The 16107-nt window shown below is 41.2% G+C and overlaps 1 protein-coding gene across 1 annotated transcript in view; it reads right to left on the minus strand.

Moving 5' to 3' along the window:
* Window positions 1-7676: 7676 nt before the first annotated feature.
* Window positions 7677-16107, minus strand: part of LOC121695410 (ectonucleotide pyrophosphatase/phosphodiesterase family member 2) — a 30311-nt gene continuing 21880 nt past the window's right edge. The window contains exon 26 of the mRNA XM_042076211.1: window positions 7677-8628. Within this exon, the coding sequence (XP_041932145.1) occupies window positions 8458-8628 (171 nt within the window). The 3' untranslated portion in view covers window positions 7677-8457. The remainder of the gene's footprint in view (window positions 8629-16107) is intronic.

Consider the following 16107-nt stretch of genomic DNA (forward strand, 5'->3'; position numbering starts at 1 on the left):
ACATAGCCTCATTGGGGCGAAATTATAATGTATTCTAATGTAAACTATTTGTCAGTAGGCCTACATACATTTTTGTAAATTGCTCAGTAGATTATCCCACTATCATGGTTCTTATATTGTCAGGTTCCAGCCAATCCCTACACAGATAAATGAATATATTTATATTGCCATGCTTTCTAGTGACATTAATGCAAAAATATAAAGAAAATCAAATAAGGAGACACAAATATTGATATAAAGCCTGACATAAGCCATATGCAAACATTCACATCATGCAGATATGGGTACATCCTGAAAAAGGAATAGCCTGTAGGCTATGGCCATTACAATGACCAATATATTATCTTAAATGAACTAGCTGAAAAACACAGGTGACCACTTCTGCATAATTTCATGGAGTGCTGAACATTTCTGAACTGTGAAATGGACCATATGTTTTTGTGGTTGTGAACTTATTGCAATATCACCATAACTATTCCACCTGTGTATGCATGGTTATAATTCTGAAGTGCAAAATAGCTTAGGCTACAGCACAAATATTTCCATAAAAATAAGCAAGTCTGACCTCTGAATTTATTTTTAAAAGTGCACCAGATTGATGCATTTAAAAGTTAAAATATACAAACATTTCTTAAATTCTTACAAAACACCCACCCACTTTTTAAAATTGTTAGTTTGGACCCCCCCACTATTGTCGTGCGAAATACCAGTGCTGTTTGTACGCCAAATAAATAATAACCTATAGGTTTATGTAAAACTCCCCATTAACAGCATCACGTCACTAACCACAGCTAGACTGCACAATGGTAGGCCTTCAAAAGCATGACATTTTCGCTTTAGTTTGATATTGAATTTACTGTATCCGCTTTCATGCGTTCATTGAACGTCCGCAGTGCTGTAATGGAAACCTTATTGCGTAGCCAAGTAGCCTATATATTGAGTTATTTTTAAATTATGCATGATTTACTTTTTATTAATTTCGTAGGCTGGCTTTATTTTGTTATATAGAAGTATCTAAATAACCTGGTAAAATGTACCAGAATTCAGGAAATTGCATCTAGTCCAAAAAAAAAATTCTGGGGGAGGACCCCCATACCCCCCACTGAAATGTCCCACCCACTTTCAGAATGCCTCCATCGCCCATGGTCCTATTAGGCTAGATCCCTTTGATACCAATGTTAATTTAACTCTGGGACCCTGGTCCCTACACCTGAGAACCAATGTACTTTTTTTTTTACTGTACGGTATAATGCTGAACGAGCCAAACAAACATTTCCGCAGCAAAATTTTGGTTGGCCCCACCAAATCTCACTCCAAGGTTTTTTGAAAAGTTGGCAGCCCTGCTAGAGTAACATTAGTAATGTGCCGAACTTGCAACAATGGGGTCTAAAACTTGAGATACACGAGGAAGCTTCACAACTCAGACCTGAGTAAACTGGACTCACGCAGTGCACACGCGCACAGTTAGCAGAGGGAGCATTCTGGATTCCACAGCCAACGGTCGGCAGTGTTACGGTGTGGCTGACTTTTGGGATGGGAGTGTAACGCAGCTTCACCAGTGACTTGCTCTGTCCGGTAAGTTTACAGTATGTATTAATGTGTCAAATGTTTACAGTATAGGTTGAACTAACAGCATTTGTGCAAAACTGTACATTCGGTTTCATTAACAGCTGGGGTAATGTTAAGTTCAACTTGCTATGTGGCCGATATATGCGCTAGCTGCTAACAGTTTGCAGCTAACTGATAGCAGCTATGCGAGTTAACACCAAAGATCTTTGTTAACACTGCCTCAGACCATGCAGAGCAGAAAACAAATATTCTAGGTATTCAAGCCCTTTGATATTTTTTATGTTATCGAAGTTATGAGGAAGTGGTGGCGCCTGGGGTCTAGAACTAGGCTGTATAAATTTGCCAATAGCAGTTGTCTTCATGAGCTCTCTTAATGAAGTTTAGTTCTAACGTTAGCCATTTCTCATGAGAAACGCTTGCTAGCATGCTAAGTTGATTCAAAACGTGTAAAGATTAAACTGTGTATGGTTTACGTCGATATTCCTACTGTATTGATAAAACAATTAGGATAATTGGACTCATAACCTTACTGACTGAGAAAGCCATGGTCTTTTATCTAAAATCTTTCGTTGTGATTTAGCAAGAGGACTTAGGTTGCAGTGTGTGGAATTTGAACGAATGTGCCATTATTGAGGTGCAAAATGGCATCCATATAATTCCAACGTATGATTGACATTTTAAATTCTATTGTGATAAATGTACTAGGCCTGAAGCAATAGAGAAAATTAAGTTGCCAAATCATAATATTTTTAGCTTAACAGTATTAATTAGGTCTCTGGAGAAATAATTTAAATTAACATTTAATGTGATAAACTTAATCAGCTGTTAAACATGGCCAATAGATGCATATTGATAATAATTTTGCCCTCTTTTTCTTTTTGCAGTTGGAAAACTGAAAATGCAGAGCAATGAACTGGACATGTAAGTTGTGCTTGTTTGGATGTGAAAGTCAGAGGTCAGTTGCTCAAACACTACTGATTGAAACATGGAGGTCACACCAGAATACGACCGAAAAAAACTGCAGAGGGTGGTGAAAACTGGCCAACGCATCACCGGTTCCTCACTCCCCTCCATCAAGGCCATCCAGGGCAAGTGATGCTTGCGTAAGGCGCGCAGCATCATCAAAGACTGTTCTCACCTCAACCACAGACTGTTCACCCCACTCCCCTCTGAGAGGCGTTACAGGTCTCTCTGCACCCAAACCAGCAGGTTCAGAGGAAACTTCTTTCCTGCGGCTGTCACCCTACTGAACTCTAGCTCTGCATCCCGGTGACAACCAACCAACTAAGCCCCCGCCCAATGCCTCCTTGCCTGTGCCTGTTGAGGTGTCCACCATGACCATGGAAACCTTGACGGGGGACACCCAACCCCCGCGGACAATTGCACTACCCTATTCCACCCATAGTGTTCTATTTATTTACAAATGTACATACTGTAATTACACTTATACATGGCATTTTCTACTGCTCTTCATACTATTCATCCTGCACATACACGTATTCTTACTACTGTTATAATATTACTGTTTCTGCACTACAGTACTGTTACCACACTGCACATAGCTGTATACTGTACATATATGTCTATATGGTTCATACCGAATATCCATATTTATTCTGCTAATACACTGCACATATTTATACCTAATTTATATTACTCTAAACCACCTTCTGTAAACCAACTGTATACTACTGTTTACACCGCATATTTCTTATACTGTCTATGCACCACCTGTCTTTGTATATCAGATTGCATTTTTCTGCTTTTTTTGCACTTCTAGTTAGATGCAAACTGCATTTTGTTGTCTTTGTACTTGTACTCTGCAAAATGACAATAAAGTTATCTAATCTAATAGTGCCAACTATTTGTGTATATTCTGCAAGTAAACTTTACTATCCAACATAAAGTACCCTTTACAACTTAAAGTAAGGGTAACTCATTTAACAGTAGTAAATACAACTTTGTTTCAAGTAAGCTTTACTTGAGGGCATGAAGTAAACTTTACTAGTTGGAAGTAAGTAACCAGAACTTTAAAGTCTTAAGTAAGGATAACTTCTTCTAAGTAAGCATTACTTGTAGACATCAAGTAAACATAACTTGGAAGAGAAAAGTTTTGTTTACTTAACTTATTTAAGGCAACGAGCTTCCACCCTTTTTTCAAGTAACCATTACTTATTATTTTTTACAGTGTACGATACATTTTATAATCAGTTTTTTTTTCTCTCTCTGACAAACACGTTTGTTTTACCGGGGGGTTGCTACCAAAGATTCTGGAGCGCTACGTGCATTCTTAGAAACATAAGCTTCTAGTCTATACCAGGCAAAGCGTGAGCTTGTAGCCATCTGCATTCGGTAGGCTATATTTACCAGACCCATGGCTACACTGTACATGCAACTGTGTGCTGTGCCTTTCTCTGTCTGTTATCTGCAGCGTTAGGGCCTCCTCTCCGATGAGATTGCTATCCGCGGATCAGCGAAGTTACAGGCTATGCCCATGCTTCTGTCACACGTCTGATCATTTGCGGCACAAATGAATGGTAGACTATTAATGAACCGGTGGCCGGAAAAAACGTAACATTTTCCAGATTAGGAAATATTCCTTAATTGTGTGTGATTAAATAAAGATGCATAGCCTACAATTGGGGGGTAGTAACGTGAGCGCTCATTCAATGTCTATGCGTCTGCGCAAGTGAAACTGAACTTAATCATAAAGACACCTTTCTCAGCAACTTTTCTGTTCAATCAGCATAATTGGCATTACGATCCACCCGACGTTTCCCTTGTCTACCCCGTTAAACTTCAGGCTCTCGTGTTTTGCTGAATGATATTACTCAGCAGATCACCCTAGTAGATAACCAGAATTACAGTCTCTAGAATTGTAGGTCAGAATGTAAACTGGGCCACAGATGGTAAGCACAATTGCATTAACTTAAAACTATCTAGTCGAGTATAACCTAAAACTATAGCTTAAAGGAACCGTATGTAAGAAAAATATTTCAATTAATCATAAAATGGCCCTGATATGTCACTAGACATTAAGAAATCATGTTCATTTCAAATACTTATATCACTGACAACAGTAGTCCGGCCAGGATATTGTCATTTAAAAAGTGAAGTTGCAGCCCTCAACTGATGTTGATGTTGTGTTTTGTCATGTCATGTTGTGTTTTGGCCTGATGCGCCACCCTCCACCTATCTACTAATCACGAAGTCAGTAGTGTTTCACATCAGGGTTGGCAACCTCGAGTCAGGGGGGAGGGGGAGGGGATACACCGCTCTTCAGTATTTTGAAAGTGATTGCAGTACCAGTTTTGGCCACAATCTTACATATGGTTCCTTTAATTAAAATGCCACAGCCCATACTGATTTTTCCTTTTAGAATATAGATATTAAGAGAATAAATCATTATGCAAATACTTTTACTTTTAATACTTAAAGTACATTTAAAAGCAGGTAGGCTATTTTTTACTTTTACTTAAGTAGGGTTGTCATTGTGGTACTTTTACTTTTACTAAAGTAAATATTTCTCTGTGTATTTGTACTTTTACTTAAGTACTGAGTTTCAGTACTTCCTCCACCACTGGCGAAAGGGGTTTTGCTTCGACCTGAAGGGACTTATTTTCTGATAATTACCGGCAGACAATACATTATCCCTCTTATTATACGGCTACTTGCCAAAACAAGAAAAGAAACTTAACACAATGGGTCTTTTAAAATGATTTTGCTACCGTTTCGTGTCTTCCAAAATAAAATAAATCGCCAGCGGTGATTATATACTTTGCTGGTGATTATGTAAGGGATAACGTCCGCCGAGGTGTCCTGTTATACGGAAATAATGGATGAGGGCCTCCACCCGATTAACACTTTACTTGACGGGTGAGTTCATAACACATTCATAGCAGCTGTCATAAACTGCACATAAAGCATTCATGACTGTTTCATGAGACATGACTCAACATTCATACCAAACCTTTAATGAATGTGGAAGACATAGCGACGACAACTTGTCAAAATAAAAGTCCAACAATCGCAAAGCAGCATTGCCGTTTTTCTCTCCAGCCTTTGTAAATATTTCATGAATATCTTATGAAGTCTACATCGAATGTCACTTTACTATACAAGTTGTGAAGTATTCGTAATCACTGAGTTTAACTCTGGTAGGTAAATAGCCTACATTCAGCTGACCCGTATTTGTGTAACCTGGAACGGTTGGACATTCCAAAGATGAGAAATCATCTGCAAATGATAGACCTACACCATAAAACAAATACATTTTTATGAAACAAAAATTATTTGCATGACCATGTTCTGTCTTTTTGGCACTGGAGTAGCCCATTGACTCAGATGTGACGTGATCAGGTAAGAGTTTTGGATCAAAAACGGCAATGCTGCTTTGCGTCGTTGTCGTCGTTCTGTTTTCCACATTCATGAAAGGTTTGGTATGAATGTTGAGTCATGTCTCATGAAACAGTCATGAATTATTTATGTGCAGTTTATGACAGCTGCTATTAATATATTATGAACTCACCCGTCAAGTAAAGTGTTACCATTAATTCTGTAGCCTATAACTGGACACACCTCGAAGGCTGTTATCCCGCGTATCACCCGGTTGCCACTGTAAAGCAAAGGAAACACGTGGTTACGTTTAAAAAGAAGCTCATTAGTTCAGTTATAACAGAGATAGCATGCAGTTAGCTTGTTTACAGTTGATTCCATTGTTGCAAAGCCTGCCTCCAGGCTCAACCGTTGTCCTACTATCGTTGTTATAGTTACCATTCATAAGCATTGATATGGAACGGCGATTAAACTTTTTTTTACCAGATCTACTTCATAGGTGTAGGCCTATATCACTTTTTAAACGACACCCTTTTCAACCTAGACCATGGTAGAAATAGATTTAACAGACCTCCGAACGTTGGGAAGGCACATTCATGTCAATGAAACTTTCAGCATTCTGAAGAGCCGTGTAATAAATCCTAATAAATCATGTACAGTAATATCAACTAAAGCAGCCAGGCAGCTACTGTGCTATACTCTGGGGGCATTATCATGGGGGCTCACAAACACGCTCCCAGCGTGTAACGCTGTAGCTGCCTGGCTGCAGCAACTCAAGCTAAGTAAAAGTAAAACCTTGTGTCCTTGGTGATCTATGTGAAAAAACGTCTGATTTCTCCTTTAAAGGAGAATTCCGGTGTGATATTGACCTAAAGTGTATTGAAACATGATACCGAGTGTGAACGTATGTCTCATAGCCCATCTCGGCTTGTCCCCTGCACTCCAAAATCTGGCGCTAGTTAGCCGATGCTACCAACAGCTTTTTCAATAGTGGTGCTTCGGCATCGGGCTAGCCATGCAAATAAATCACTGTTTTACACCCATTTACGAGGCTCAATGTATCTCCACACTTCATTGGTAGACTTCCGAGGGCCCTGACATTTAAAACGAGATATTGAGAACTTTGAAAAAGCACTGGTAGTTTACTTACAAGACGATTTATACAGGCAGTATCTTCACGAAGTTTAGCGATTCCAAAAATAATTCAGTGAAAATGCATGGATTCCAGTTTCTTCCGTTTCTGAATTATTTTTGGAATCTGATCCCTTATCATACCTGTTCATTCTTACTCGTTGCTCGACTTATCGTGACTAAATTCAAGATGGCTGCAAACGCTAAACTTCGTGAAGATACTGTCTGTATAAATCGTCTTGTAAGTAAACTACCAGTGCTTTTTCAAAGTTCTCAATGTCTCGTTTTAAATGTCAGGGCCCTCGGAAGTCTACCAATGAAGTGTGGAGATACATTGAGCCTCGTAAATGGGTGTAAAACAGTGATTTATTTGCATGGCTAGCCCGATGCCGAAGCACCACTATTGAAAAAGCTGTTGGTAGCATCGGCTAACTAGCGCCAGATTTTGGAGTGCAGGGGACAAGCCGAGATGGGCTATGAGACATACGTTCACACTCGGTATCATGTTTCAATACACTTTAGGTCAATATCACACCGGAATTCTCCTTTAAATCCTAAAGGAAGCTCATAATGTTGTGCAGTGTAATTGATCTTAATGGTCATAGTCTGACAGAATGCAATAAAAGATTTATAAGCACATGTTTGACATTACGTGAATTTATTCAGATCAAAACCATGCCACATGTTAATGGATACAGTATCTTAAATAGGGGAACTACACAGATCAAATCCTCGGTAGCCTATGTGGTTTATTATTATTGGAAGATTTTTTATGTTGGGAGGGTTAAGGTTTTATGAGATTCTTATGTGTTGCCATGAGACAAAAGTCCATTCCTCAAGTCCATTTCCTCACTTACATGTATCATGGGAGGTGACAGTTAAAGTAAAAAGTTTAAGTTCTGAACAGGAACACAACAGCAAGTCAGAATGTAAGTGTAGTGGTATGGTATATGGGGTCCCCTTCACTGTTCATAGACCAGTGTTGCTAAAATGTCCTGCAACCAATCCTATTACTATCTCAATTCCCAACACACGCATAAACACACAGACATAAGCACACGCGCGCGCGCACACACACGCACACACACACACACACACACATACATGGTCCTAATTCACAATTGTTCACATACAAAATACAAGACCAATGTGAGATAAATGTTATTTCAGACACATACAGGAAATGCTATGGGAACTAGTGTTAAAGTGTGGCACAGTATTGTTATTTTCTCTTTTTAATGAATAATAAATATGACAAATTGTATAAAAATATACACCTAGGCATCAGAGATGTATCAGGACTAGAGAGAGAGAGAAAGAGAGAGGAGGGAGAGAAAGAGAAAGCAAGAACGAGAGAGTAGGAGGTCGGGGTGTCGGAGGGGACGCGGCAGGTTTTTTTGTTTGTTTTTCTTATGGCTCTCTTCAGATCTCGCCCTCAAACGTGTGCAGGTAAGTCTTTAGGGTTAGGATGTCCGTGTACTCCAGCGCGGTGGCGCGGTAAAAGTCCAGGCCCGTGAGGATCTCGACATCGCGCACGCGTGCTGTGTGCATCTTTAGCACCTCCTCCACCCAGCGAGACTCCTCCTCGACACTCTGTAAAACACAGGGGTCACCAGTCATGTGAGTGATGTCAGAGGTCACATGTGCCGAGTGAAACACAGCCAAACCTCCACCTCCCAGCAATATAACATCACTATCCCAGTGGCAGGGCTCCGCCCCAGAACCTCACTGCCTACGTCCTCATGCATCCTTATTCCCTTGACACACCCATTCCAGCCAACTGCTTAATCATCTTCTGGGTATCCCCAGGGGCTGAAGTTCATTCTGTCAGGAACGTGCCATAATACCATCTCTTGAACTTACCTTGGCTTTTGAGAGACTCATTGAGCACCTGCACTTTCATAATCCATGATGGCATTCTGAAAGTAAACTTGATAACCAAATTTCATTTGCCAACATAATGATATTTGTGTTGAAAAAGTGAATGCACATCGAATCTACGTAGGAGCTTTGTGAGGTGCTGGTCACAGGATATGTGATATAAAAAACAGGGAGAGCGCGTACTCTGGTTGCACAGATGCCACATTGGTTTAATAAGAGATGTTTCAGCCTGTGGCCTTTCTCAAGTTTTACACCCCAAAAGTGAAAGAATACACTTAATATGGTGACCCAGGGGCATAATGATATACCATGGCAAAATGAGTTGTGTGTTAATGATATGCCATGGCATATCATTCATGCATGATACATTGATTTTTGGCCAGAACAAGTGGTCATTGAATCCAACTCCATTTACCAATAGTCAACAGCCAACAATTGCAAAAAGAAAGGCAGAATTAAAAAGAAAGAAAGGTAAAATTGAAAAAGAAAGCGAGGAAGAAATGTTTCTATAAAACAACCATTAACTCCCTCTGTTCCCTGTGTACCCTTGAATTTCCCCTGGGGATCAATAAAGTATCTATCTATCTATCTATCTATCTGTATCTGTCATGGGACGGCATGGAAATTATAACTGGCCTGAAGAAGAGCAGCAGCTCTGTGGAGGGGGACCTGGACAGGGCGAACCAGTTGAACCACTTCTACAACAGGTTTGACTGCCCTGCTCCAGCTCCAATGGGAGTGGTCTGTCCACCACCCCCTGCAGACTCAGGCACTGCACTTGTTTGCGTGCCCTATCCCCACCTCCCAGCCTCCCAGTCTCTCCAGCTCTGCATCCTGGTGACACCCAACGACCTAAACCATCACCACCTCACACCCAACGACCTAAACCATCACCACCTCACACCCAACGACCTAAACCATCACCACCTCAAACCCAACGACCTAAACCATCACCACCTCACACCCAACGACCTAAACCATCACCACCTCACACCCAACGACCTAAACCATCACCACCTCACACCCAACGACCTAAACCATCACCACCTCACACCCAACGACCTAAACCATCACCACCTCACACCCAACGACCTAAACCATCACCACCTCACACCCAACGACCTAAACCATCACCACCTCACGCTTTGCCCCCGCCTGACGCCTCCTTGCCTGTGCCTGCTGAGGCGTCCACGACTCTGGCAGCCTTGACAGGGACATCAAGGAGGTGGTCATCCCCAAGCCCCCACCCCCACACCCCCTCAATACCAGTGCAACACTCACCTCCACCATCACAGGCTATCGTACCCCCACCATCACTGGATATTGCACCCCTCCCCCACACGGCAATCACGAACAATGAGGCGACAGCGACCTCAGTCAACAGCCATCAGACACACAGATCAAACTGTAACGGGTCTGACGATACTGCATAGACCTATCGCTCTAACATCACATGTGATGAAGACAATGGAGCGACTCGTCTTAGGTATGCTCAGACCCCAGGTACGCCATGCACTAGACCCGTTACAGTTTGCATACCAGGAGAAAGTGGGCGTGGACGATGCCATCACTTATCTTCTACACAGGACACATTCTCACCTGGACAAGGGGAAAAGTGCTGTGAGAATCATGTTCTTTGATTTCTCAAGTGCTTTTAACACCATCCAACCCCTCAGACTGGGAGACAAGCTCTTGCAGATGGGTGTGGACGCTCACCTGGTAACCTGGATCACAGATTACCTGACGGAGCGACCACAGTTCGTCAGACTGAAGAACTGTCTCTCTGACACTGTGATCAGCAGCACCGGAGTGCCACAGGGAACTGTGCTCTCTCCAGTCCTGTTCACCTTGTACACATCTGACTTCTGCTACAACACTGAGTCATGCCACATGCAGAAGTTTTCTGACGATACTGCAATTGTGGGGTGTGTCAGGAACAGGCAGGAGGAGGAGTATAGAAGCCTGGTGGAGGACTTTGTGCAATGGTGCAAACTCAATCATCTCCAACTGAACACTTCAAAGACCAAGGAGATGGTGGTGGATTTCCGCAGGTCTAAGCCCACTCTGCTACCAGTCTCCATTGATGGGGTCAATATCGAGGTGGTAAGCACCTATAAGTACCTGGGTCTCCACCTGGACAATAAACTGGACTGGTCAGCCAACACTGACGCACTCTACAAAAAAAAGGGCAGAGCAGGCTGTACTTCCTGAGGAGGCCACGCTCCTTCAATGTGTGCAGCAAGCTCCTCAGGATGTTCTACCAGTCTGTTGTTGCCAGCGTCCTCTTCTATGCAGTGGTATGTTGGGGAGGAAGCACAAAGAAGAAGGATGCGGGGCGACTTGACAGGCTGGTAAGGAAAGCTGGCTCTGTAGTGGGAGCTGAACTGGAGTGCATCACTTCAATATCTGACAAAAGGACCCTGAACAAACTGATCAACATCTTGGACAATGAGTGTCATCCACTCCACAGCACTATTGTTAAGCAGAAGAGCCTGATCAGCTGGAGACTTCGCTCACTGCCTTGCACAACAGACAGACTGAGGAGGTCATTCATCCCCAGGGCCATTGAACTGTTCAATGCATCACTTAAGGGAAGAGGAGAAATAGACTTCTCCGCATAGTCTGTCTGCCTTTTCACCACCTCCATGTCTTGAACTGTCTGTCCACTAGCCACTTTACCATTGTCTTCTGCCTCACTGTTTGCGTGATGCACAACCCCTCCCTCCATGCCACAGCCAAACTGTGACTACACTTATACCTTTCTTAATATAGTTATTTATACATAGATATATTATAGACTTTATTCTTGCACTGTTGTACTGTTTGACTTACTCATTTGCACCATCACCATGACACTCATTCACAAAGAGCACCTTACCTTACCTTATGCACAGAGGACCACAGGCTCAGTCCCTGCTTCAGTCATTGCAAGCGCACCTGATTGATTAATCACCCACTATGTGGATACTGTTTTTTAGAATTGATTTAGATTAAGTTTTATTTAGTATAATTTGTATTTTAGTATATTCTTTATCTTCTACAGTCCTTATTGCTTAGTTGTGTTTTTTATATTATATACTTTTAATTACTTTTTCTGCTGTTAGTGAATGTGTGTGTGTCTGTATGCTACTGTGACCTTGAATTTCCCCTAGGGATCAATAAAGTATCTATCTATCTAGAGATATCTAATCTATCTCTATCTATCAGCTGTCTCCCATCAAAAGGTCAAAGGGAGACTGTTGATAAGAGCCACTCCTCGGTGACACAATTGACTGCCTGCACATACAGTATACATTACCCAGTAGCAAGCTAACTTTCAGGTAAACACAACACACAACTGTGTCCAATCAGAACTTCACACAACTGCTGTCTATTTATTGACTTTACACAACTGCTCTCTATTTATTGACTTTTTGCTTGTCATCATCAGAGATAATCACTAGATAAAGTTTTCTAGCTACATCAGACTTTGCAACCCAGAAGTTTGTGTCGCATAAGTTGAGCTGACATATTATGGGTATAGTGTATGCTGCTATTTGTTTTGTGTTGCCGTATTGCATAATAAGAGTATTGAATATGCTGCATACTCTCCACATGGTCTAGTTAGTATATAAGTATAGTTCAATAAGTATGTAAGGACATAACACATATATAGTATATTGTAAGATTATTGATCTTTTGCCCTACAAAATCTGTTTGAGTGAAACAAATTATTAACTGGAAGTTGAAACTACATTGGTGCCAGGCTCTCACAAGGAGGCTGAGTGATGTAAATTTGCCAAATGGTGTTCGGATGTTAATAAGGTTTCTATGTTGACACCAGACTCTCACCTGAAAGCTGGAGAGCCAATCGGCGACTAATTCAATTATAGAATGGGCCACAGAAAGAGGTCCGTCATGATTCAATTAACAATCAACATTTACAACCCCAAATCAGAAAAAGATAATATACAAAACAGAATGTGACAAGTCTCGTAAACTCATATTTAGCTGCAAAAAGGACATAGACAACATTATCCTTTAACCGACGTTCCCAGAACGTTCCCTAAAGGTATAGTTTTGTGCAACTTCCAGGGAACCTTTTGGGAATGTTCCCTGATGGTTATATTAAGGATACATTTTTTATCCTTTAACTGACGTTCCCAGAATGTTCCCTAAAGGTATAGTTTTATGCAACTGTCAGGGAACATTCCTAAAATGTTAGCCTATATAAGGATATTTTTTTTATCCTTTAACTGACGTTCCAAGAACATTCTCTAAAGGTATAGTTTAGCAACTGTCACGGAACCTCTTAGGAACGTTCCCTGAATATTGGTTGAAACAGTTTAGCTTTCTCTTGCTGATGTTTTGAATAATAACATAACGGGATATGCCCATTGAAAATGGTTTAGTTAGGCTAGTTTATTGTGATGAATAACATAACGGGATATGCCCATTGAAAATGGTTTAGTTAGGCTAGTTTATTGTGATCAGAATTGATTGTCCCTTGCATGTGCAACATACCCATGCTGTAGGCACTAATGCACCAGAACACAGTCATAGATGCTGGGGTTTGAACTGAGCACTATAACAAGTTGGGTAGTTGGATAGTTTAATAGTCCCTATAGCCCAGAGGAGTCCATGATTTCAAAAACAAAATGGCAAATGTTGATTGATCTCACCATGTTTCTCCACGTTACCTCAGTCCATTTTAAACAAGCTCAGGCCCAGATGAGACTGTGGTATTTCTGTATCACCTCTAAATACAATTCTTCTTTTGCATGGTAAGGTTTATACTAGCATCACTAGCATTTGTGAATTGAGTATCAACCTGTGCTCATCGCCAATGGTTATCAGAGGTTTACCTGAGCCCATACAATGATTTTCATTACAGAAATAGATCTGGTTTTAATGCAGTGCCATCTGAGGTCCAAAAGACCACAGCCATCCAATATTGTTTTTCAACTCTCTGAATATTTATGATATTAAATAATATGATTTACTGTAGATGATGAACTCCCCAAATACTTTGCAATTTCATGTTAAGAAGCATTATAATTATACTGTTTCATAATTTTTCTACACAGTATGAATACCTCTACATCTTTACTTCTACTGTAGTAGTGTGTGTATAAACTGTCTTCTAAATAAACTTTCAGCACACCACACATATAATGTTGCCAATACCTCGTTTTAAATGTTAAGAACCTAATTACACTGTTGACAAAGTATGGAGCTCTTGTTAGCCTCGTAGATGGGTTAAAAGAAGCGATTTATGTGCAGTAGAACCGATGCCCGGTTTGCTAGCGTTATTAGCGTTATGGAAGAATCGGTAAAAAATGGAATCTTCGGAATGCTTCGGGTCTGGATAGGGTCACCCCTCGTCCATGACTCTATCTTGTGGTCATACTTAACATACAGTATGTAAAACCCATTTAACACCGGATTTCCCCTTTAACTATACCCTTATAGCCGACCTGCACCAATCACATCGGTGTATCTGATGTAGGCGGGCCAGAGGCGAGCTAAACAGATGACGACAGTGCTGCAACATCACAGTCTGGAATCAGTCACTAAACATTGGTCGTAGTGTTATCCAATTGCGAGCAGTGATATTTTCAAATGCATGCTTGGTGCCGCCCCTCAAGTTTGGCCATTTTCATTACTCAATGCCAGACCCTTAAAGGAGAATTCCGGTGTGATATTGACCTAAAGTGTATTGAAACATGATACCGAGTGTGAACGTATGTCTCATAGCCCATCTCGGCTAGTCCCCTGCACTCCAAAATCTGGCGCTAGTTAGCCGATGCTACCAACAGCTTTTTCAATAGTGGTGCTTCGGCATCGGGCTAGCCATGCAAATAAATCACTGTTTTACACCCATTTACGAGGCTCAATGTATCTCCACACTTCATTGGTAGACTTCCGAGGGCCCTGACATTTAAAACGAGACATTGAGAACTTTGAAAAAGCACTGGTAGTTTACTTACAAGACGATTTATACAGACAGTATCTTCACGAAGTTTAGCGTTTGCAGCCATCTTGAATTTAGTCACGATAAGTCGAGCGACGAGTAAGAATGAACAGGTATGATAAGGGATCAGATTCCAAAAATAATTCAGTGGAAATGCATGGATTGGAAACTGGAAACTGGAATCCATGCATTTCCACTGAATTATTTTTGGAATCTCCTTTAGGAATTCTCCTTTAATCTTTTTTATTTGGGTCTGGACTTCCAGGCTAAACCAACTCTCATTTAAAGCCTGACCTGACTAAAGCCTATTCGTGGTGGTTACTGTTTCAAATTAGCACCACACATGTTAAAACTTCAAAGACCTTTAGCATTAAAAATCAGTTACTCCGAGGGCTTGGGTGCTTTCCAACATGTGTTTATGCTTAAGCCAGTTCTATCGAGTTGCGACTTGCTGAGGCTCATGTAAACATAAACAGCCATCTTAAGTTCTTATGTAACAGTTTTTTTCCATCAACTGAAACCCCAATGAAATGGCAATTTAGTGAGAAATATTTTAAACTGTTTATAGGCATAAGAGGACGTTAATAATAGTGAGATCAACATTTGCTAGACAGGGTCTGCACTCTGCACACAGGGTCTGGTCACACATGTGTGCACCATAATTGTATTTGCCATTTTGTTAAGTGGAAATCATATGTTTACTCAAGTTTTCCTAGGGCCATACTTGGGAGAACCCTAATGACATGACAGACAGTAATAGACAGAGAGGGGGGAACACATGCGAAAATGTATACAGTTTATGTGTGTGTATGTGTGTGTGTTTGTGTGCCTGTCTGTCTGTGTATGTGTGTGGGTGGGTGGGGTGGGGGTGCTGGTACTATCAATGAGGATTCCAGTGAGGTGTTTATTTTGGAGGTAGACTGCATCTTAAATTCTAGCAAGGAGGAGGCCTTTGAGACCAAGGTTATTAAAAAAACACTCCTAAACAATATCTCAGAGCAAGGCTGTAGGTGTAGTCTACTTGTTTTCATTTTTGGCAGCCTAGGAGACAATGCTATAGCATAGCGCTGTCATGGACTTTTCATGTGTCACGCCGTACAACCCCTCTTCTCTCCCCCTCCCTCCCTCTCTCTCTCAACTCTCTCCTACCTCTTCTCTCTGTCTTGCCATTCAACTCCCTCTTCTCCCCCCTCTCTCTCAACTCTCCCTCTCTTGCCTTTTCTCTCTTTAGTATAACA

Source organism: Alosa sapidissima, chromosome 21 (genome assembly GCF_018492685.1).
Source record: "Alosa sapidissima isolate fAloSap1 chromosome 21, fAloSap1.pri, whole genome shotgun sequence".
In the NCBI taxonomy this organism is placed as follows: Eukaryota; Metazoa; Chordata; class Actinopteri; order Clupeiformes; family Clupeidae; genus Alosa; species Alosa sapidissima.